Source organism: Phocoena phocoena, chromosome 1, assembly GCF_963924675.1.
Source record: "Phocoena phocoena chromosome 1, mPhoPho1.1, whole genome shotgun sequence".
NCBI classification, from domain to species: domain Eukaryota; kingdom Metazoa; phylum Chordata; class Mammalia; order Artiodactyla; family Phocoenidae; genus Phocoena; species Phocoena phocoena.
In genome coordinates this window covers 11,821,700-11,844,053 of record NC_089219.1, presented here as the reverse complement: position 1 = coordinate 11,844,053, position 22,354 = coordinate 11,821,700, and the positions used below count along the sequence as shown (strand labels likewise).

General features: G+C 47.7%; 1 protein-coding gene across 1 annotated transcript; it reads right to left on the bottom strand.

Annotated features, from left to right (window-relative positions):
- Positions 1–699: 699 nt before the first annotated feature.
- Positions 700–21,293, bottom strand: CELA2A (chymotrypsin like elastase 2A). Its single transcript, XM_065872734.1, is given in 10 exon segments — positions 700–717; positions 3,902–4,054; positions 5,050–5,195; positions 10,025–10,066; positions 10,069–10,160; positions 13,552–13,680; positions 14,826–14,926; positions 20,498–20,576; positions 20,845–20,905; positions 21,263–21,293. Coding segments are annotated over 10 exon segments (852 nt in total).
- Positions 21,294–22,354: the final 1,061 nt, after the last annotated feature.

Genomic DNA, 22,354 nt, shown 5'->3' with positions numbered 1-22,354 from the left:
CGTTGCCAAATCTTCCTGGTGGGCCCCCGCTGGAGAACCACTGAGCTACAGGACATTTTGGTGACAAACAGACCAGCATCTCTTTTAGGTCAGCAGTTTGGGGCTGCTAGAGTCTGAAGAGTTAGAATCTGTGAATCTTAAATGAAGTTTCAAAAATTATCAAGTTTTGTCTATATTGCAGTGTTCTTAAAAACAAAACAAAACAAAACCTTAGGTGAATATGGACTCTCTTTCACCTATTGCCCCCCCTCAGTTTGCTCTAACTCTTTATTCTTCCTTATATAAAGGGGACTTCGGATTTTTGGGAAACATTTCCCCAGCTCTTATTTCTTTTGACTTTCCCCCCTACCCCATCACAGGAAGGTGACTGGGGTGGGAGCCGTGTGTTCAGGGAGGTTAAGTCACCTGTCCAGGGAACACAATTAACCAGTGGAGAGACCTGGCCAGGCCCAGGTCTTCTTGAGTCCATCCCGTCCCTCCAGGTGCCTTCCTGGCTGCAGGACCCACACCCTTACCCCCGCCGCCAAGGCCTTTAAGCTGCCTCGACCCCAGCCTGTTTCTTGCTTTCAGGGCCCTAGATATGAGGACGATTTGCTAATAAGACTCTCACCAAGATGTGATTCATGTAGTTGTCACTTTATTATTATTTTCCTCCTGTGACCTTTCCAAGTCCGAAACAGTCCCGGGGACTTCTGGTGGTTAGTTATTTTCAATCACCTGCAGGACACACACAAGAAAATAATCCGGTTAACCCAGCAGAGCAGAGCCTTGCTTTCAGGTTCCCAGCTTTCTCCCTCCCGGCTCCGCGCTGCCCGTGTGAATCAGGCGGCCCGCGTTGAAGCAGCTCTCCCTAGGGGCTCTAATGATGCTCCAGAGAAAAGATGTCATCACAGCTTTACACTGACCTGTTGGGGCTTCCTGTAAAAAGGAGTCTTAGCCTGGAGTTCAGTTTGGACTTCAGGGCGGGGGGCCTGGGAACTCTTAAAAAATTATACGCCGAACGTACGGACGGGCATGTTTGTAGATTTCGTTTGTTTCTCAAAAGGTTTGAGAGCCCCTAAATTGGTAACAATCCCTGCTGTTGTCAAGGCACCATCACGTGCTGGGAGTGGGGCTGTAACCCGTTTTCAGAGGCGGTTTGGCATCTACTGAACATCCTAACATGCCGACTCCGTGATCCAGTGACGCTGCTGGATCTCTGTAGCATAGATGCTCTCATCAGTGTGCAAGGATATACGTCCAAGGATGTTCACTGCAGCCATGTGAGAGTGGAAAATAGGAAACAGATGAAAGCGTCATTCATTATATTCATACTATGGAATTTTATTTAGCTGTTCAAAAGAATGACATAGATATACGGGCTCACATGTATAATATGATATGGTGTTAAGTGAAACGACGAAGCTGCAGAGCAGTAATGGAGAGTCAAATCCTATTTTTGGTTAGAAGACAGTATGTTTATATGTATGTACATAGATATTTTATAGATGCACCGAAATAAATCCAGAAGACCACACACCAAGCCATTGGCTATGATTATCTCTGGGGGGGTAGAACTGCAGATGTCATACAAGGGGGATGTCTGCTTTTTTCCTTGATATACTTTTAATACACTTGCTATGCTTTTAGTCTTTTTGCCGAGAGTGTGTATTACCTCCTAAACTAAAAATAAAAGCACAGCTGGTGAATGCTAAAGGTTCATGTACTGCTGTCATTCAGCGAACACCTGTTGAGAGGATGAATGCCCTTGGCCACCTGTCTCCTATCGCTTCTCAGCCCCTGACCTTGGCTCGTCACTTGTCTGGGTTTGGAACTCCAAGCTACACACGGTGTGCCCCTGGGCTGGGACCACTGCAAGGCTCCACTGGCCCCTCTGCAGTTGCCGGGGCGGCCTCTACCAGAGGACAGCTGGCAGCTTGGCTCTGCTGCTCCTGGAACCTGTCACAGGCACATGAGCCTGCCCTGGCTGCTGTCCCGGGAACCTAGGGCCTCTGCCCGGCTGCCTCGAAAGGCTTGCTTTCCCCATTGATCCCCTCTGACATCTGGCCAGGCTTTCGGCTGAGACCTGCTCTGTTGTGCTTGTGTCTGTGGCTGGGAACAGCTGATGCTGGGACCAAAAGATAGGACAATTGCTCCTGGCCCTGCTCGGGGTCCCCAAGGTGCTGCCAGGGCCAGCCGCATGGTGACTCACGCGGCAGCTGGGGCTGGAAAGGACCCTCGGATTTGGCTGGGAAAAGGCCCTAAGCATCCTCCCATCTAATCCGTCTCGGGCCAGGCTCTTTTGAAATGCTGGTGGCACCTCCAAAGCTGGACTCAGGTTTTCCTCTGCCAAAAGGGAACCAGAGCTTTCCCCCAATGGACAGAAAAAACCTGGTAAGTTAATGGCCACTCTCTTCTTGATTTTACCGTTTTCTCCAACAAACTTTTCTGGCACTTCTGGTGCCTGTAACCACTTGTTGGTAGAGAAATGCCAGCAGACAGACAAATGAACAAGGAGCCCTCAAGTATTAATGGGAAAACTCGGAGGCAGCCACCTGCTTATTTTGACAGTGCCCATTTGACAGCGTTGTTTTTGTCCTGGGACTGCAAGCTCACGGCTGTGACATCATATTTGATTTTATAATAGAGTGTCGGTTTGATTTAATTAAACAGCTCTCTGTAAATTCAACTTGAAATAATGAAACCAGATGCCAGCTTTCCCTTCTTTGGGGGCTCTGTCACAAACACCACAACCCCGACTTGTTCTGCCTCCTAAAAAAGTGGATGAGTCCTGGTCTAGTTCAAGTCCCATTTTACAGAAGAGCAAACCCAGGTGGTGGCACTGCTGGGAGGTGGGTAAAAAAGTGCCCCCGATCGGCACGGTGTCCTTTTCCCCTCCAGCATCCATTACCAGGCACGATGCCTCCTCCACCCTCCCCCAGGTCCCCCCCACCAAGGCCTGCCCTACCTGTGACAACTCTCCCTGTATCCATGGCTGCTCCCAAGATTGGTGCCAGTTTTTGGTTTTTTTTTTAAATAAAATGTTTTTCTGGTTTTCATCATAAATGAATGTTTATTCACTGTTTTGTTTTTTTTTTCGGTACGCGGACCTCTCACTGTTGTGGCCTCTCCCGTTGCGGAGCACAGGCTCCAGACGCGCAGGCTCAGCGGCCATGGCTCACGGGCCCAGCTGCTCCGCGGCATGTGGGATCTTCCCGGACCGGGGCACAAACCCGTGTCCCCTGCGTCGGCAGGCGGACTCTCAACCACTGCGCCACCGGGGAAGCCCTATTCACTGTTTTTTAAAAATAGGAATTGAGCTGGTGTGGAAGTTTGTGAGGCACTGGTTTTGAGCTCACAGGCTAAAGCTCTCTGGGGACACATTCACAGTCATAGTGGGATCAGCTCAGCCCCACTTACCTGGGCTGCCTTGGTCTGAAACAGAAAGTCCTGCATCCCAGGCACCTTCCCAGTCCAGCGCCAACTGAGATGATTGGTCACCCTGCAGAACAGCTGGGGGCCCTTTAGAATGACTAATTTCCAATAATTAAGGCTGTGAGGATCTCAAACGACCAGGTTTTGGGCTTTGCAGATGAATATAGCATTGGGCAGTGGGGTCTGGGCCTACACGTAGATAAGCAAAACCAAAATACCCCATGAATCCTAGGGAACCTGCTATTAATGCTGGAGGAGTAACCTTTATTTTCAACCTCTTTGGATAAGTCCACCCTCTATGTGCCTTTTCACTCAACTCACGCAGAAATGTTGGGGCCTATGGGGGATCCTGCAGGGGTTGCCCAGGTCTGCAGCCTCCTAGCTCTCAAGAGGAGGGAGAGGGTCCTCAGAAGTCAGGTGGGCATGGCCCTCATGGGGCCAGGGCCAGGGCAGGGCCTGGGGGGCACAGGGCTGGTCCGGTTCTTACCGAATTGATCCGGTCAATGTAGTTGGAGACCCGTGTGAAGACGGAGGGCTTGTGGTAGTAGTTGCAACCAAGGGAGGACCCGAAGCTGACCACGCCGTGCACTTGCCCCTGGCCATTAGCCGCCTGGCAGTTCAGTGGTCCGCCGGAGTCCCCCTGGGGAAGGCCAGTGGTCTGTCAGGAGGGGCCTTTGAGCTTGGGTGGGGCGATGGGAGGGGAGGGGAAGGGGCTACCCTTCAGAGCCCTGTGTTTTACATGTTGGCAGTGCATTTATATTGTTCTACGGTGGGTTGCCATATTCTCAGAGGCCAGCCCTTGCGGTTACAGCTCAAGATGGCACCATAATACCAACAGGAGCTAGCATGCATTCTTTCTGTGTGCCTGGAATGGTGCCAAGCACTTTATAGGCCTTATCTCATTTAATCTTTACCAAAACCTATGAGGTAAGTGTTGCAGTATCCCCATTTCATCAGAGAGGAAAACAGAAGCCCTCAGACTGAGGCTGTGCAAGCAGTAAAGTGGAGGAGCTGGGACGTGACCCAGAGTTAGAATGCCACGCGCTCAATCACCACCGGCCACATCCTCCCGTCGACGGAGTTTCCTGGGGGCCCGTCTGCCTGGGCAGAGAGCGTAGGGGCCCAGTGTGATCTGAAGGATGCATGAAGCTCCTTCCCGCTCTGTCCCCACTCTGCTTCAAAGTCCACCACATAGCAAGTCCTTTTGGTTAAGACACTGTATCAGAAAGGCTCTGTGGCAGCTACCATGAAGGGCTACGTTGGGTCATGAATGGGACTAATTCAACAGATAAACTTGAAATCACCTTAGAAAGGTCCTAACCCAGCAAATATGTCCCCTTGGCTCCCTTACTACACAGAGGAAAGAATAAGAGAGATGACAGTCATGAGAGACCTCAATGAGACCCAAGGAAGGACTTCCCAGCAGTGAGAGGGTGGACACTACTACAAGGAGAATCTCAAAATATCTTTTCTGAAGACTGCAAGGACAAAGGTCAGGGTTCAAATGTGTGAAGCTGTTTCCCAGTGCTTTGCTAGCAGCTGGGAGGATGGAGTCCAGGACCCTGAGAGACTCTCCCCATCCTCAGCCTCATTTTGTCAGTGTGTATGCGGGGTCACCTGACTTCCTGCACTCACATTGCAGCTGGAGATCACATCATCACCCCCAGCACAGATCATATTGGTCTTCACAGTGCTACCCCACCAACCAGGTTGGGAGCATGTGGCAGAGTCCACAGCCAGCAGCTCGCCCTGCTGCAGGATGTCAGGAAGAGCTCCGCGGGCTGCATGAGACAAGAGAGAAGGTGTTACAGGGACAAAGGGACTCCTGAGAAAAAGCAAGTAGTGGATGCCCAGCCTCTTTATGGTCCCTCTTACTTTCCTCCATCCATAGGGTTGCCGTGAGAGCAGCCATGTTTGCCCATACTGTATCCTCACAGTTGATTGGGTAGTGTTCTGGCCACAGCTGATTGGTTCAGGGGTGAACACCTGACCCCAGCTAAGCCAATGAGCTCCTTCTCCTGAGAATTTGGGGGTGGGACTAAGAAATCCCAGCCAGAGAGGATATAAATCTGGGAGCTGTGGGTAGTGGCTGCCATTTTCTTCTAGGGAGAGAAGGATGAAGTAGATCCACGAAGAAAAGAAATTCTGACAGAGGGTGTCCTGAGTTTCTCATAGTCTTTCAGCCCCTGATTCTCTCCTCTTCCTGAAGCCTGGCTGTCTCTGTCCTTGGCTGAGTCTCTTAAATCCTTATAACAAGCTCTCCATTTTGTTGTGCTGGCTCCATGGTTTCTACCACTTACCTTAAATATGACGGTGAGCCTGCTGGCATCTGCAGACCCAGCTTGGGAAAAATATTTGAATGCATTGAAAGTAGAGCTTTCCTAATGGCTCCCAACGACACTGCCACCATCACTTTCATTACTATCATCACTGCTACTCATGTCAAAGACTAATAATATTCTTCACTTGCATTTTATTAGACCGTTCAAAATACTAAGCTAATCCTCACAGTAAGTATTTATTCCTATTTTGGACATTGGGACAGATGCGACATTGAAGCCAAGAGAAGTTAAGCAGCTCCCCCAAGACCATCCTAATTAAATCTAGTCTAACCTGTATTATATTTTGCAAGTGTATAAGCATTTTCACGTCTCTTTTGTCATCTCTTTTAACCTTTGCCAACCGTATTTCCATTTTACAGATGAGAAAACTGAAGCTAAGGTTACACAGCTAGTGACCAACAGAGCTGGGGATAAGGCCAAACATTTGGACCCTTCCCTGGCTCTTGCTGCCTCCAGTGAAATACTTTCTGCCTGGGTGTTTTCTGATAAATGAACCAGTGGTTGTGCTTGTATCTCAGTAAGCATGAGATACACTTCCCACATCTTACTTCTCCGGAGTTTCCATGTATCCATGTTTTTGCAGATAAGCCAGGCAAGAGGGTGATACTAATTTGAGTGTATGTGTGTTGATGTACCTCTGAGAAAACGTGTCACTTATAGATATATGTCATTATGAAAAAAAATAACCACTTATCTGCATGAGCCTTCCTAGAGTTCTCCAAACCTCTGGTGATTTTACAAGGGGAGGGCAGGTCCTCTGTTCCTTCTTGGTGGCCTACTGTCATTGGATCTCTGACCCTTAGGGCTTACGTCAAAAGGAGACCCACATGTAGCCAGGGTCTGAACAGCAAGGTCAGGAGGCACGTGGGACAGATGAGTTTTGAGATGGGGAGCAGAGAGTCCGATGAGGGCCCCAGGGACCTTTGTGGAGCTCTGGAATCCTGAGGTCACAGAGTGAATGCTATTTTGGACTCTGGCTTTGGGCCATAAAAAGGGACTTCTGGAGACTTCCCTGGCGGTCCAGTGGTTAGGACTCTGCACTTCCACTGCAGGGGGCATGGGTTCAATCTCTGGCTGGGGAAGTAAGATCCCACATCCCACATGCCACGTGGCATGGCCAAAAAAGGGGAGAAAAAGAAAAGGGACTTCTGTGCCAGAAGTCATGTAGTCAATGTAACCCTCATTCTGTCATACTGACAGTGACAACAATTAACACACAACACCTACTATGTGCCAGGCGCTGGGCTAAGTGCTTCCCATGGATTATTGACAACTCTGTGATACAGGTGCTGTTATTATCCCCATTTTACAGATGAGGAAACTTCAGTGTGGAAAAGCTAATTAAGTAACGTGCCAAAGGTCACATAGCAAGTAAGTGGAGGAGCTGGATTTGAAGCCAGGCAGTCTGAATTCTTTTTTTTTTTTTTTACATCTTTACTGGAGTATAATTGCTTTAAAATGGTGTGTTAGTTTCTGCTTTATAACAAAGTGAATCAGTTATACATATACATATGTTCCCACATCTCTTCCCTCGTGTGTCTCCCTCCCTCCCACCCTCCCTATCCCACCCCTCTAGGTGGTCACAGAGCACCGAGCTGATCTCCCTGTGCTATGCGGCTGCTTCCCACTAGCTATCTACCTTACGTTTGGTAGTGTATATATGTCCATGCCACTCTTTCACTTTGTCCTAGCTTACCCTTCCCCCTCCCCGTGTCCTGAAGTCCATTCTCTAGTAGTTCTGTGTCTTTATTCCCATCTTACCCTTAGGTTCTTCATGACCCTTTTTTTTTTCTCTTAGATTCCATATATGTGTGTTAGCATACGGTATTTGTCTTTCTCTTTCTGACTTACTTCACTCTGTATGACAGACTGTAGGTCCATCCACCTCACTACAAATAACTCAATTTCGTTTCTTTTTATGGCTGAGTAATATTGCAGCCATAAAAGTGTCCGATGATGGACACTTAGGTTGCTTCCATCTCCTGTCTATTGTAATAGTGCTGCAATGAACATTTTGGTACATGACTCTTTTTGAATTATGGTTTCCTCAGGGTATATGCCCAGTAGTGGGATTGCTGGGTCATATGGTAGCTCTATTTGTAATTTTTTAAGGAACCTCCATACTGTTCTCCATAGTGGCTGTACCAATTCACATTCCCACCAGCAGTGCAAGAGTTTTCCCTTTTCTTCACACCCTCTCCAGCATTTATTGTTTCTAGATTTTTTTTTGTGGTACACGGGCCTCTCACTGTTGTGGCCTCTCCTGTTGCGGAGCACAGGCTCCGGATGCACAGGCTCAGCGGCCACGGCTCACGGGCCCAGCCGCTCCGTGGCTTGTGGGATCTTCCCGGACCGGGGCACGAACCCGTGTCCCCTGCATCGGCAGGCGGACTCTCAACCACTGCGCCACCAGGGAAGCCCTTTTTCTAGATTTTTTGATGATGGCCATTCTGACTGGTGTGAGGTGATATCTCATTGTAGTTTTGATTTGCACTTCTCTAATGATTAATGATGTTGAGCATTCTTTCATGTGTTGGGTGGCAATCTGTATATCTTCTTTGGAGAAATGTCTATTTAGGTCTTCTGCCCATTTTTGGATTGGCTTGTTTGTTTTTTTGTTATTGAGCTGCATGAGCTGCTTGTAAATTTTGGAGATTAATCCTTTGTCAGTTGCTTCATTTGCCAATATTTTCTCCCATTCTGAGGGTTGTCTTTTGGTCTTGGTTATGGTTTACTTTGCTGTGCAAAAGCTTTGAAGTTTCATTAGGTCACATTTGTTTATTTTTGTTTTTATTTCCATTTCTCTAGGAGGTGGGTCAAAAAGGATCTTGCTGTGATTTATGTCATAGAGTGTTCTGCCTGTTTTCCTCTAAGAGTTTGATAGTTTCTGGCCTTACATTTATGTCTTTAATCCATTTTGAGCTTATTTTTGTGTATGGTGTTAGGGAGTGTTCTAATCTCATACTTTTACATGTACCTGTCCAGTTTTCCCAGCACCACTTATTGAAGAGGCTCTCCTTTCTCCACTGTACATTCCTGCCTCCTTTATCAAAGGTAAGGTGACCATATGTGCGTGGGTTTATCTCTGGGATTTCTATCGTGTTCTATTGATCTATATTTCTGTTTTTGTGCCAGTACCATACTGTCTTGATTACTGTAGCTTTGTAGTATAGTCAGAAGTCAGGGAGCCTGATTCCTCCAGCTCCTTTTTTCGTTCTCAAGATTGCTTTGGCTATTCGGGGTCTTTTGTGTTTCCATACAAACTGTGAAATTTTTTGTTCTAGTTCTGTGAAAAATGCCAGTGGTAGTTTGAAAGGGATTGCATTGAATCTGCAGATTGATTTGGGTAGTAGAGTCATTTTCACAATGTTGATTCTTCCAATCCAAGAACATGGTATATCTCTCCATCTATTTGTATCATCTTTAATTTCTTTAATCAGTGTCTTATAATTTTCTGCATACAGGTCTTTTGTCTCCTTAGGTAGGTTTATTCCTAGATATTTTATTCTTTTTGTTGCAGTGGTAAATGGGAGTGTTTTCTTAATTTCATTTTCAGATTTTTCATCATTAGTGTATAACAATGCCAGAGATTTCTGTACATTAATTTTGTATCCTGCTACTTTACCAAATTCATTGATTAGCTCTAGTAGTTTTCTGGTAGCATCTTTAGGATTCTCTATGTATAGTATCATGTCATCTGCAAACAGTGACAGCTTTACTTCTTCTTTTCCGATTTGGATTCCTTTTATTTCCTTTTCTTCTCTGATTGCTTTGGCTAAAACTTCCAAACTATATTGAATAAGAGTGGTGAGAGTGGGCAACCTTGTCTTGTTCCCGATCTTAGTGGAAATGGTTTCAGTTTTTCATCATTGAGGACGATGTTGGCTGTGGGTTTGTCATATATGGCCTTTATTATGTTGAGGAAAGTTCCCTCTATGCCTACTTTCTGGAGGGTTTTTATCATAAATGGGTGTTGAATTTTGTCAAAAGCTTTCTCTGCATCTACTGAGATGATCATATGGTTTTTCTCCTTCAATTTGTTAATATGGTGTATCACGTTGATTGATTTGCGTATATTGAAGAATCCTTGCATTCCTGGGATAAATCCCACTTGATTATCCATCTACGCTATCCTGCTTCTCCAAGGCAGCAGCCAGTTTTTCCAGACTCCCTGGATGATGAGTGGGGAGAGAGCCCCTGACTGGACAGGGGTGACATCGCCTCCCTTCCCTCCCTTGGGATCCTTGGGGTTCCCAGCACCCACTTACTCTGCAGCCTTCCCCAGCCCGTGACATAGCAGATGTAGTTGTTGGTAGATTGGCGCCAGTGGGCGGTAGGCAGCTAAGCTGGATCTTGTCAGTCAGGGTGATGGGGTTGGCCAGTTTGAGCAGGGCAATGTCTTTCCTGGGTTTGTCAAGAGGCAGAGCATAAAGAGAGGGTTAACTGGTCCTGCCCCAATTATATTTCTGATTTTAGCCCCAGTGGGGACCATCAAACCCCCTCCTCGGCCAGCCTGATGGTGAATCTTCCTTCTGTTGGGGCTATGAGGGGTTGGGGAGCAGCTGTGGTTAAACCCCAGGGTTGCATTTTGTCCCTGGTGGAGCTTGGAGCCCTAAATTCCCCCGAGGTCTTTCAGGGGACTGTACAGAACAGGGGGGGCAAATAGGTTTGTCTTGCAATGTCCACTCTGATGGATTAGTTTGTGGCTGCCTGGCAGGCTGTGTTGACAAGGATTCTGAGGCTCTGTCCAGGGTCAGCAAGGAAATAAATCCATGACTGCTTGGTAATGTCTGTCCCAGCCGTATGCTTCCTATGTTTGGTTTAGAAAACAGTAGATGTTCAGGCTGAAAGGCCTTTTTGCCTTTACTCACCCTTCCACCTTGAGTTCTGCTGCCAGATTTATCCATTAGTCTCACGTCCTTGTCTAGGAAACCTTTAGTGATTGGCAGATTACATTTTCCACGATGGCAGTGGAAATCCGCAGTGAGATCTCCCATCCTATCGGTGCTTGTTGCAATGTGATGTTGACACCCTGTCCTTTGAGAGGAGGGGTCTGGGTTTCTTCCCTCTGGTTGGGGGGTGGGGGACTGTGATATAGAGGAAGTGACACCATGTGACTTCTGAGACTAGGGCATGAGAAAATGCAGCTTCTGTCTGTTCCTTCAGGATTCCTGTTCTTGGGTCCTAACCTCCGTGCCGTGAAGAAGCCCAGGCCACATAGAGAGTCCACATGTATGTGAAAAGGCCCTTCTCCACTCTCTACCCACCCATCTCCTCCCCATCTCTTAAGGCTTCCCTGGACCCATTCTGTGTCATTTTACGGCTTTCCAGTGTCTTGTCTGTGTGTACTTCATCTAGTTGACAAGTCCCTTTGGGGGCAGAGACTGACTCATGACTCACGGACACCCCGCATCCTTTGTGCACCATCATTGGTGCTGGACCACAGCAGGCTGCCTGGATGAAGGATCACAGGGTGTTATGGCCACAGGGCATCCTCCCGCTCTCCCCAGGGCTGTGATGCAGAGTCTTCTGGAAGATTTGGCAGAGTGAACGTTCTGGGCAGCCATTCAAGAGTGGCATCTTGGGCTGCAGAAGAGCCCTTGCATGTGGATAAATTATGCAGATTTGAAGAGATGGCTGGGGTTCTTCTTTCTAAAGGCCTTTCTGGAACTGCAGATCTGCTCTTGGGGATTGGGAGAGGATGAGGGATACCTCTGGGTTTCGGGAAGATGATGGGGAAGGAGGAAGAGGGAAGACAACTTTCTGTCCCCAGAAAGTGGGGACAGTCATGACGACGATGATGAAAGTGTTTTGAAGATGTGCTCAGATCAGGCCTCTGCTGGGTACATAACACCTGATTTAATGCTACTTTCTGGATCTGTATCTTCAGGCAAGTTCCTTCACTTCCCCGGTCGTGGTTTCCTCACCTGTGAGTTGGGGATAGTAACAGTACCTCCCGCCTGGGGCTGTTGTGAGGAATAAATATGATAACGCTCAGGAAACACCTAGCACATTGCCTGGCACAAAGAAGGCACTAAGTGTTCGTTGGCGTGATTGTGCAAACTAACTCCTGGGGGTGGAAGAGAGCTCACTGGGAAGGCGACCTGGACTGTAAGGTTCTGGAGGGTTGGCGACCCCCGCCACTCCTGCCTGTCCTAGTGGAAGACCAGGCTGGCTGGGCACAGTCTCTGCTGGTCACTGGAGTGCCTATTCTTGCTTGTGTGATCAGAAAGGGGGAGTCCCCTGAGCTGCAATGAGATGCTCGGGTTTAGGCGGCCCCCTAAACCCTGCAGGACTGGGGGCCTTGTGTGTTTCACTCACTGTTGTTTCCTGGTGCCTAGAACAGGGCCTGACATATAGTAGGTGCTCAACAGATACCTGTGGAATGAAGGCGTGAGTGAACCCATGGCTCTGAATTTTGTTTAATACCACCTGGATCTCAGGATTAGTGATGACGAAAGACGTCTGATGTTCCAGCAAATATTCCCTGCCCCTACATGTGCCCGCTCCCTGGGATAGGGGGTGGAGATTCAGGGGTTTATTCCAGGAATGCAAGGATTCTTCAATATACGCAAATCAATCAACGTGATACACCATATTAACAAATTGAATCAGGCATGGCCCAGCCCTTGCAAACTTCCGGCTAGAAGGGGAATTAGATGTGAATTAATCTCTAATGCACCTTGAGAGTGGACCGGGCGGGAGGAAGGGGTTGATTCCGCCAGTTTTCTGACGGGCAGAGAACCTTCCCTGCTTCTTCTTCCTCTCCCTCCTTTTTTCCACTTCCTGGGACCACTCCCCTCTACTTTGATGGCTCAGACATAGATCCCAGCACTTACACCTCTTCATTGCACCATTACTGTACTATTACTGCTAATAGCCCACACATGTGGTTTCTATCGTGTGCCAGGACTTTTTCTAAGTGCTTTACATACATTATCTCATTTAATCCTCGCAACAACCCTAGAGGTAGACACTATTACTGTCCTTATTTTACCAAAGAGGAAACTGAGGCACAGAAAGGCTAAGGAACTCGTGCTGGGCCACGCGGTCAGTATTCGAATGTATCTAAGCCTCCAGGCTCTAGAAGCTCGACCCCTAACCGCCACCCCGCACTGCCTCCCAGCCACACTTCTGGCCGTGGGCTCCTTGAGAGCTGGCGTGGTGACCTGTGCATCTCTGTGCGTCCAGCACCCAGCACGGCATGTGGGACATGGCGGGTGAACATAGGATGGTATGTGCTTGTCTACGAGGGGTTGGGGGAAGCGGAGTTGCCATCTCCCTGCAGGTCGGGGAACAATCACTGGGGGGCTTTGCAGAGCTCTGTGCCCCTTGCCAGCTTCCTGTGTGTGTTACCCCAGGCTGTCCCAGCAGAGTATCAGGGAATCTTTGAAAAATGTCAAAGGCGTGTTGGGAGGGGACACAGAGTAGGGGACAGCAGAGGGACTGTGTCCTACTCCACTCATAGACTCCACTTATAGTGGGACCTGCAGACCTATCCCTGTGTCCCCAGGACTTGGCACAGAATAAATACACGGTCAGTGAGTGCCTGCGGTGGACAGGGGAGCTGCAGGCTTAACTGGCAGGAGATTCAGGTCGCTCTGACAGTCTTTGCCTCTCCCTCCCCTAGTCACAGCCCAGCCCAGGCATCTTTGGGGCCGAGAGCTCCTCCCCACTCCCTACAGAAGGAGCAAAGGATGGGGCAGGGTTGCACCCACTGCCTTCTGGGAGACGCCCCATCCCCGCTCTGCACCCCTGCCAACCCACCCCCCAAGTGCACCCAGACAGAACACACCCTTTGGAGAGCTGGTTGGAGTTCCAGTCCTCTTGCACCACAAGCCTGGAGACCTTGACGGTCAGCGAGCCAAGCTCATGGGTGGCGAGGCAGTGCTGGCCCAGCACCACGCTGTAGGTCCTGGAGGAACTGGGAGAGGGGGCCGAGCGGAGAAGGTAAGCTCTGGGCTGTCCTTTCCTCTCTCTGGGCCCCTATGGGCAGGGACACCCCAATCAATGCACTGTCTGGAGGCCTGGCTCTGGGCAGTGCTGGGATGGGCCCAAGTCAGTGCCTGCTCCAAGAGCTACTAGTTGGCTCTGGGAATTTTTCTTCCCTCTGGGCAATCGGTTAGTTATAATAACTATAACCAAACAGTAATTGCAACTATATTATACCAACTGTAAACTATGATATAAAATAAAAGTTATAATAATATAAACTCTGTGTTACTATGGGGGAAGTGAGATGCATACAGAGATAACAGCAGTCATTTACCCTCAAGGGCATCTTTTAATTTAACCCCTCACCTCCTATTTTTAGATGGGGAACCTGAAGCTCAGGGAGGAGAAATGGTCCAGAGTTTTGCAGCTCGTTAGTGACAATTCAGAGCTAGAACCAGGACTCCTGATGCCCAGGCCTCTATTATTTCCCCCCGCCTGCCTCCTAGAACTTGTAAATCAGGTGAGGAGAAGGGACCTCTCCTGGCTATGAAAGCATCACATTGGCCCAGCAGAAACTCCAGTGAGCACCAACCGGTGTGAGATAAGCAGAGGCTGTAGGGAGGGAAGAGGACAGGTGAACAACGAATGTCACAGAGCCTTTCCTGTCCCTTGTGGGCGTTTATAATGGTACCAGTTCACTTTTATTGAGCACTTGCTAAGAGCCAGCCCCTTTAATGCATCATCACATTTAATCCACACTAAATTCTGTTGCCTGATTTTTAGCAGGTGATGGTATTGAGGCTTGGAGTAGTAGTTCAAGTTGCTCAAGGGAACCCAGTTCCAGATCCTGAGGCCACATCTAGTTCCCCCAAGAGGACAGGAAATGGGCCTCCTCCCTTTCCATAGTCCCCCTCAGCGCCCCGCAAGGGATACTTAACCCATGTCACGTATGGGCCCATCAACTGACCAACAGACTGAACTATACATTGATGAGAACTTGTTTCTCGGCTGAGGAAGTGGTTATGTGCAAGTCTCCTTTACACAGGGTGGTTCAGGCCATCTGGGCTCCAACTCTGAGGGATGAGCATTGGCCAGTGGGGTGAGTGGGCTGGGAGACTGGGGAAAAGCATTTACCTGATGTAGTGGGCAGCTGTCAGGACCCAGTTTTGGCCTGTCAGAGACCCTCCGTAGGTGTGGCGCCACTGGCCATAGGAGCTGTGCTGCAGGGAGACCTGTGAAGAAGTGCAGGTGCTCTGGTCACTGAAAGGACCAGGCTCCTCTGCTCTGCAGTTTCCCAGCCCTGAGAGCGGGGCCAGGGTAAGGTGAGCAAGGCATTCACCTCAGGTGCAAAATCTAAGGGGGCACCAATAAACTCGGTAATCAGGATAAATAACATTTTTAATAATCTTTAGAAAATTAGCACAAAAAATCTCTGATGAACAAAGTGTCAAAAATTTAAATAAAGACAGTATTAAAAAGTAATTGCTGGGCTTCCCTGGTGGCACAGTGGTTAAGAATCCGCCTGCCAATGCAGGGGGCACGGGTTCGAGCCCTGGTCCGGGAAGATCCCACATGCTACGGAGCAAAGAAGCCCGTGCGCCACAACTACTGAGCCTGCACTCTAGAGCCCGCGAGCCACAACTACTGAGCCTGTGTGCCACAACTACTGTAGCCCGCGTGCCTAGAGCCTGAGCTCCGCAACAAGGGAAGCCACGACAATGAGAAGCCCGCGCACCGCAAGGGAGAGTAGCCCCCTGCTCGCCGCAACTAGAGAAAGCCCACGCGCAGCGACGAAGACCCAATGCAGCCAAAAATAAAATAAATAAAAAGTGATTGTTTTGAACATCTTTGGGCAACCTGACTTGTTGGGTTTTTTCCCTTCTTGGGAGCTATTTCTTTAGGACATATTCCTCCAATTTAATATGTGTAAACCAAAATTTTGATTTCCCCCCCGCCCCGCCCCAAGTCTGTGTTTGCCCATCTTGGTAAATGGCAACCCCACTGTACCTGCTGCTCAGGCCAAAACGCTAGGCGGTGAATTTGATGCTTCTCTTTCTCTCATATGCCTCATTCTAATCTACCAGCAAATCCTGCCAGCTCTACTTCCAGAATATGTAGACAGAACGCATCCCTCTTACCACCTCAACTGCTGGTCCCAACCATCTTTATTTAACTCTCACCTGGATTATTATTGTAGCTTCCTATGTATTCTCCCTGCTCTCACTCTGGCCCCTCCCTCACCCCATTTCTCAACACAGCAGCCAGAATGATCCTTTTAAAATGTAAGCATGATTATATCTCTTCTCTGCTCTAACAGCCAGTGGCTCCCCCTATTACACAGTGTGAAACCCCAAACTGAACAAGGCTCTACAAGTCTCTACATGACCTCCCTGACCTTATAGGCTCCCACTCCCTTCTGCTCAGCCACACTGACCTCCACGAGGTTCTGGAAATACACCAAACCCACTTCTGCCTCAGGGCCTTTGCACTTGCTGTTCCTTCTGCCTGGACTATTCTTCTCTTATGTATTAGCATAGCTTTCTCCTTCACTTCCTACAGGTCTGTGCTCAAGGTTTTCTTCTCTGTGAGGCCTTCTGTGACCTTACCTAAAACAGAGTATGCACGCTCATGTGCACACATACATCCTTACACACCTATGCACACGTATGAACACACACGTCTCTTTTCCTCTGGTCCTGCTTTATCCTTCATCATAGTATCTATCATCACCTGACATTATGAATTTACCCATTCAATTGTTTATTGTCTCTCCCACTTTAATATAAGCTCTGTGAATTTTCTTCCCACTGCTGTATTCCAGGTGCCTAGAACAGTACATGTCTCATGGTGGGTCCTTAATAAATTGAACAAGTGAGTGAATCAGCAAATGAATGAATGAATGGATGGATGGATGAGTGAGTGAATGAATGAAAGTAGACTCACCAGGCAAGGGTCTGGTCTTTCCTGCGGAACTTGTCACCTGTTGCTCTAGCTTTTCCCTCAGGACTAAACCCACTGATAGGAATATGAACATACATAAGTGTACCTTACCCTACAGCTCCTCAACTTTTAAAAAATATTTTTGTATTTTTTAAAAATGTATTTTATTTTATTTATTTTTGGCTGTATTGGGTCTTAGTTGCTGTGCCCGGGCTTTCTCTAGTTTCGGCAAGTGGGGGCTACTCTTCATTGCGGTGCGTGGGCTTCTCATTGCGGTGGCTTCTCTTGTTGCGGACCATGGGCTCTAGGCGCGCAGGTTTCAGTAGTTGCAGCATGTGGGCTCAGTAGTTGTGGTGTGTACACTTAGTTGCTCTGCAACATATGGGATCTTCCCGGACCAGGGATCGAACCCGTGTCCCCTGCATTGGCAGGTGGATTCTTAGCCCCTGCGCCACCAGGGTAGTCCCTCATTTTTTTTTAAACAAAAACGTGTTTCTTTTTTTAAAATTTTTTATCTTTTTTTACATCTTTATTGGAGTATAATTGCTTTACAGTGGTGTGTTAGTTTCTGCTTTATAACAAAGTGAATCAGTTATACATATACATATGTTCCAATATCTCTTCCCTCTTGCGTCTCCCTCCCTCCCACCCTCCCTATCCCACCCCTCCAGGTGGTCACAAAGCACCGAGCTGATCTCCCTGTGCTATGCGGCTGCTTCCCACTAGCTATCTACCTTACGTTTGGTATGTCCATGCCTCTCTCTCGCTTTGTCACAGTTTACCCTTCCCCCTCCCCATATCCTCAAGTCCATTCTCCAGTAAGTCTGTGTCTTTATTCCTGAAAAACGTGTTTCTATTTAGATTTGATAGTTTAATAGGTGTGGGTTGGAACTTTAAGGCGGTTGCATTTGGCACTGCTTGGTTCTCTGCCAAAGCTGTCCCATCTCCTTCCCCTTCCTTTCAAGTCCTTGCCAAGGCCAAGCAGAGAGGAGGGAGGTGACAGCAGAGCATTGTGTGCTCTGACCAGGGTTCCCGTGGAGGAAAAGCAGGAATGATGCCTGATTTTCTCCAAACATCCTCACATCTGATTATCCACGTGGCATTTTCTTGTTTGCTTGACATTAAGGGGCCTTAGATGAACTGGCTTTTTAAACAATGCTTAAAATTAGACAAAATTAAAAAAGACACCTAAAAGGATGTCCCCACCCCCAAAATCTGAAAATAGGCTGAAACCATCCTACAGATGTGAAAATTTGAAATAATATGGAAACATAATTTGTGGGTAGCTAAGTGTGGCCATAAAATTTGTGGGTAGCTAAAGAGCAAAGGTTGAACCAAATTTGAATCTCCACTTTCCGCCAGGCTAACGGGGTGACTTTGGGCAATTATGTAACTTTTCTGAGCCCCAGTTACCTTGTCTAGAAAATGGGGATCATAATGCCATAATGCCTGTCAGGGGCTCTTGGGATGATTAACAATTACAATAGCTAACACTTTAAATGTCTAATAATTTGAACACTTACTATATACTAGACACTGTTTTGAGCTCAGAGTGTGTATCAGCTTACATCATAATCACAGCAATCCCATGAGGCACTATTATTATTCCCATTTTACAGATGAGTAAACTAAGGCAACCAATAGAAATTTGTACAATGTGGTCCACGCCATAAGGGCTGTTGTACATTTTTAATATTACCCACCGAGAAAGGTAAATTGAGTTGCTCCACTCATACAGCTACTATGTGGTAGAGCAGGGATCATCTGGCTCCACAATCTGTCTGGAAACTTGACACATCCTACTTTAATTTTGAATCACATAGCACTTTATCTTCGAGTGTCTGGTGGGTTATGATCTAGGATCATAATCTTGGGGTGAGTGTGGAACAAAAGAGACCTCTCAGGCAACTCAGAGCAAATTATATCTGTTTAAAATTTTGTTATTTTTTTCTTTATGAAAAAGTTTGATTTTTTAAAAAATATTGCATTTAAATATTCATTTTGGTTACAGAGTTTTGTGGTGCCTCCTTAGATTTTGCACCCAAAGTGAGTGCCTTGCTTGCCTCACCCTGGTCCCCACCCTGCTTGACCTGCCCACCAACCCCAATAAAAAAATCTCCCAGGGAAGCAGAAGCAGGAAGTGTAGAGAGACACTTCCAAGACCAGCATTAATCAGTTCCCAAGGCAAGGATGCTTTTGTACCAGCAGTGTCAGCGGGTCCAGAGGATGAGGAAATATTTTGGTAGGCGGCACTGATTGGTTCTCAGCACAAGGGTGACCTCTGCTTAAGGGGGAGGTATAGGATCGCTCTTCCAACTTTCCAGAAAAAATATATTATGTGAGTGTGAGAGAAGTGCCAAAAGAATTGGCAAAATACACAGAGCCAAGTGTATAAATTGCGAGCTATCGGTCACCATCTATGATTGAAGCTCTCTTAACTGAGGGGAAGATGAACAGATGTTGCCATTCCCTCCGTGAAACATACTGACGGCTGTATGGTGTACCCTGAACACTCACCACTAGCACTCACCCCGATTCAACCTTTTTGTTCCCAATCCTCCGTATGCCAGTTGTGCTTGTATTGTAATTATGTAAATTGATTAAACATGTAACCGATGAAACGTGAGTTCAAAAAGTGAGTTGTGATTTATATGGAAACTAAGTTAAATGCTTGGAAGAGACCAGATAACCCTGACTTTTGAAAAATTGCTGTGAAATTAGGCATCGAAGAGAAAACGGAAAAATTGAGAAAATAGGTCATAAAAATCTGGAAGAGCTCATTGCGATGGCTTCTTGAATGTCTCACAGTCATTGCTCTACTCTAAAGAAACGGAATTATAGATGATGTGTTGTGGGGGGTGGTTTACACAAGACAGACTGGTGAACAAATATATATGTACAAGTTTTAAATTAAAATAAGTTGTTTAAAAAATGTATGTGTGGTTTCTAATAATTTCGCTATAACCAACCTTTCAATTACTCAGTCCCAATCACGTCAGATTAGAGAGATTTTACAATATTTATTTATGTCAGTGTCAGCGTCATGTATTTTCTTCGGGAGTCGTACCACTAACAGGTCCTGGTAATTTGTGCCTGTGCCCCAACCAGAATTTTTAGTCTCCATATCACTAGGATTATTTTAAGGTAAGGAAGCATTTACTTTCATTGGTAACATCTACTTGTCTGTAGTTAAGAATTAATTTGTGGGACTTCCCTGGTGGCTCAGTGGTTAAGAATCCGCCTGCCAATGCAGGGGACACGGGTTCGAGCCCTGGTCCAGGAAGATCCCACATGCCGTGGAGCAGCCAAGCCCGTGCACCACAGCTACTGAGCCTGCACTCTAGAGCCCGCGAGCCACATCTACCGAGCCCGTGCGCTGCAACTACTGAGCCCACGAGCCTAGAGCCCGTGCTCTGCCACCGCAAGGAGAAGCCCGCGCACAAAAATGAGACCCAACGCAGCCAAAAAGAAAAAAAAAAAAAAAAAAAATTAATTTGCACTGGTTGGTTCCTTAAAGCAAGGAATATTTGCATAGGGGGTGATGAATGATTCGTAGGATAACAGTACATGTGTAAGCAAGCATCTGATTGGTTAACAGAGCAAGACTGTATTTGTGAATTTGTGTGTATGGGTTGTGGGGTAGGGCAGGTCTTTATCAAGGCTGGAGAAGGCACCTCTCCCTCCACCCCCAAGGTTGACCAACAGAAATGTATTTTTTATTGGCGAATTTTCCCATCCTGCCCTCTGAGTCCCCACCAATCCTCATCTTTGCCAGTGCAGTAGACCCCGTGGTGGAGGGCAAAGGGGGTGATGTGAGGTAGGTAAGGGCAGGGGGGCAGAAGTGGAGGGGTGGGGGGACTCCCCTGCCAGGGACAGCTGTTGGCTTTCACATCTTCACCTCCAACCACCCTGGGCAGGTTGGGCAGGTAGGTGGGGAGCCCACAGCTGAAGGCCGTAAAAAGAGAAAGGGTCGTGAGCCCCGGAAGCAATGACCCAAACGATGTAACCTACACTTGCTGAATTCCCAAATCCCAAATAGAGAATCCCCGTTCTGGAAGGATCTCCACATGTTGCAGAGTCCTGCCCTTTGCTCCACTTATTTGGAACTTCACTCCAGCTTTCTTATAACCACAGGACTGAGTCCAGTGGGTACAGGGAGGTCCCATCCCCAGTCCCACCAGGAGACTGAAAATGTGCCTCTGGGTGACAGGACTTACTTCCAGCCACCAATGTAGGCAGCAGTAGGGCTCTGATCACGGTGTGTCTGTAGGAGTCTGATATGTGTGGCCCTGGCTAAGGCCCTGGTTTTATGAGTGAACTTATCTGCCAGAGATACACTAGGAATGCAAGATGGGGATTTTCTCCAAGCCCAGTGGAAAAATGGCCTGTGTCCAAATATTTTTTTCCATTTCCCCCACCTGTCACCCTGGCACTACTTTGAAAAAATGCCAAAGGTGGATATTGAAATACGGCTTCTATCTGCTTTTAAGAGATTATGTTATGTGTTAGGGGAAGAAGAAAAATGTTGTTGTCGGCCCTTGGAGTTGTGTTTTCATAGAAAAGATTAGGTTGGTGTGCTGAGCAAACAGCATTCTAGGCCAGTGGTTCTCAGTGGAGCTGGTATTGCCTACCAAGGGGATATTTGGCAATGTCCAGAGACATTTTTGGCTGGGGATGGGGTATTACTGGTATGTAGTGGGGAGAGTCTAGAGATGCTGTTAAACATCCTATAAGGCCCCCGGCAGCCCGTCATAACAAGGAATAATCCCACCCTGAACGTCAGTGGTGCCGAGGTTGAGGAAGCCTGTTCTAGGCCATGCTACGGCTTGCTGTGTGACCCTGGACAAACCATGGAAGTCTCTAGGCCCGGGGCCTGCCCTTCTGTGAACCAGGCAGAGAAACGTGTGCCCAGTCTGTTTTGCAACAATGCGGTGAGGATTTGAAAAACATGAACGTGCTTACCTAGGAGAAGCACAAAACGGACCCACACAGGTAGGGTTTGACAGTCCCAGCAACAGGGAGGAGGGAGTGCTGGCCGAGGAGGGCCGTATCTATCATCTCCTCCTAAGACGACAACAGTTTGTACTTCTCCAGTAACTTCATCTGCCAAGTGGGGTCAGAGCAGGAACTTCTTAGAAAGGGAGGCTGACACTCACCAAACATATACATCAGATGCACTCACATGTCTTACCTAATCTAAGCCTTACAAAACCTTGCACAAGGGTCCCATATTTCAAGGGAGGAAGCTGAGGTTCAGAGAGGTAAAGTGACTTGCCCAAGACCACACAGCTTCTAAGCGGCAGAATGGGGATTCCAACATAGGTTGGTCTGATTTCCAAGCCCCTTTACTTGATGCCGCTGAAGGTGGCCTTCCGAATGTCCTCCTAGCACTGCAATAAGCCCCTTGTTTTTGGCGGGGTTGGGGGGGGGCAGGGAGAAGGGTGGAGAAAATGAGCGAGGGTTCCTGATGGATGTTCTCGCTCTGCCTTAAACCTTCACTCTTATTGCTTGTGGTCTGAGCACGGTGCCAGGCAGGCCAGGCTCTGGTGAGACAGTCCTGCTCTGTGACCACAGATTCTACCTTTTGCCCAGCTAGAAAAGCAGAGCAGAAAGTGGACTCCATCTGTTAAGATCTGAGTTCAAGCCCTCACTGAATCAGATCTGAGCATTATAGCTTGGAGGGACAAGTCACTTCTCTCCTGGGCCCGAGTTTCTTAAATAAC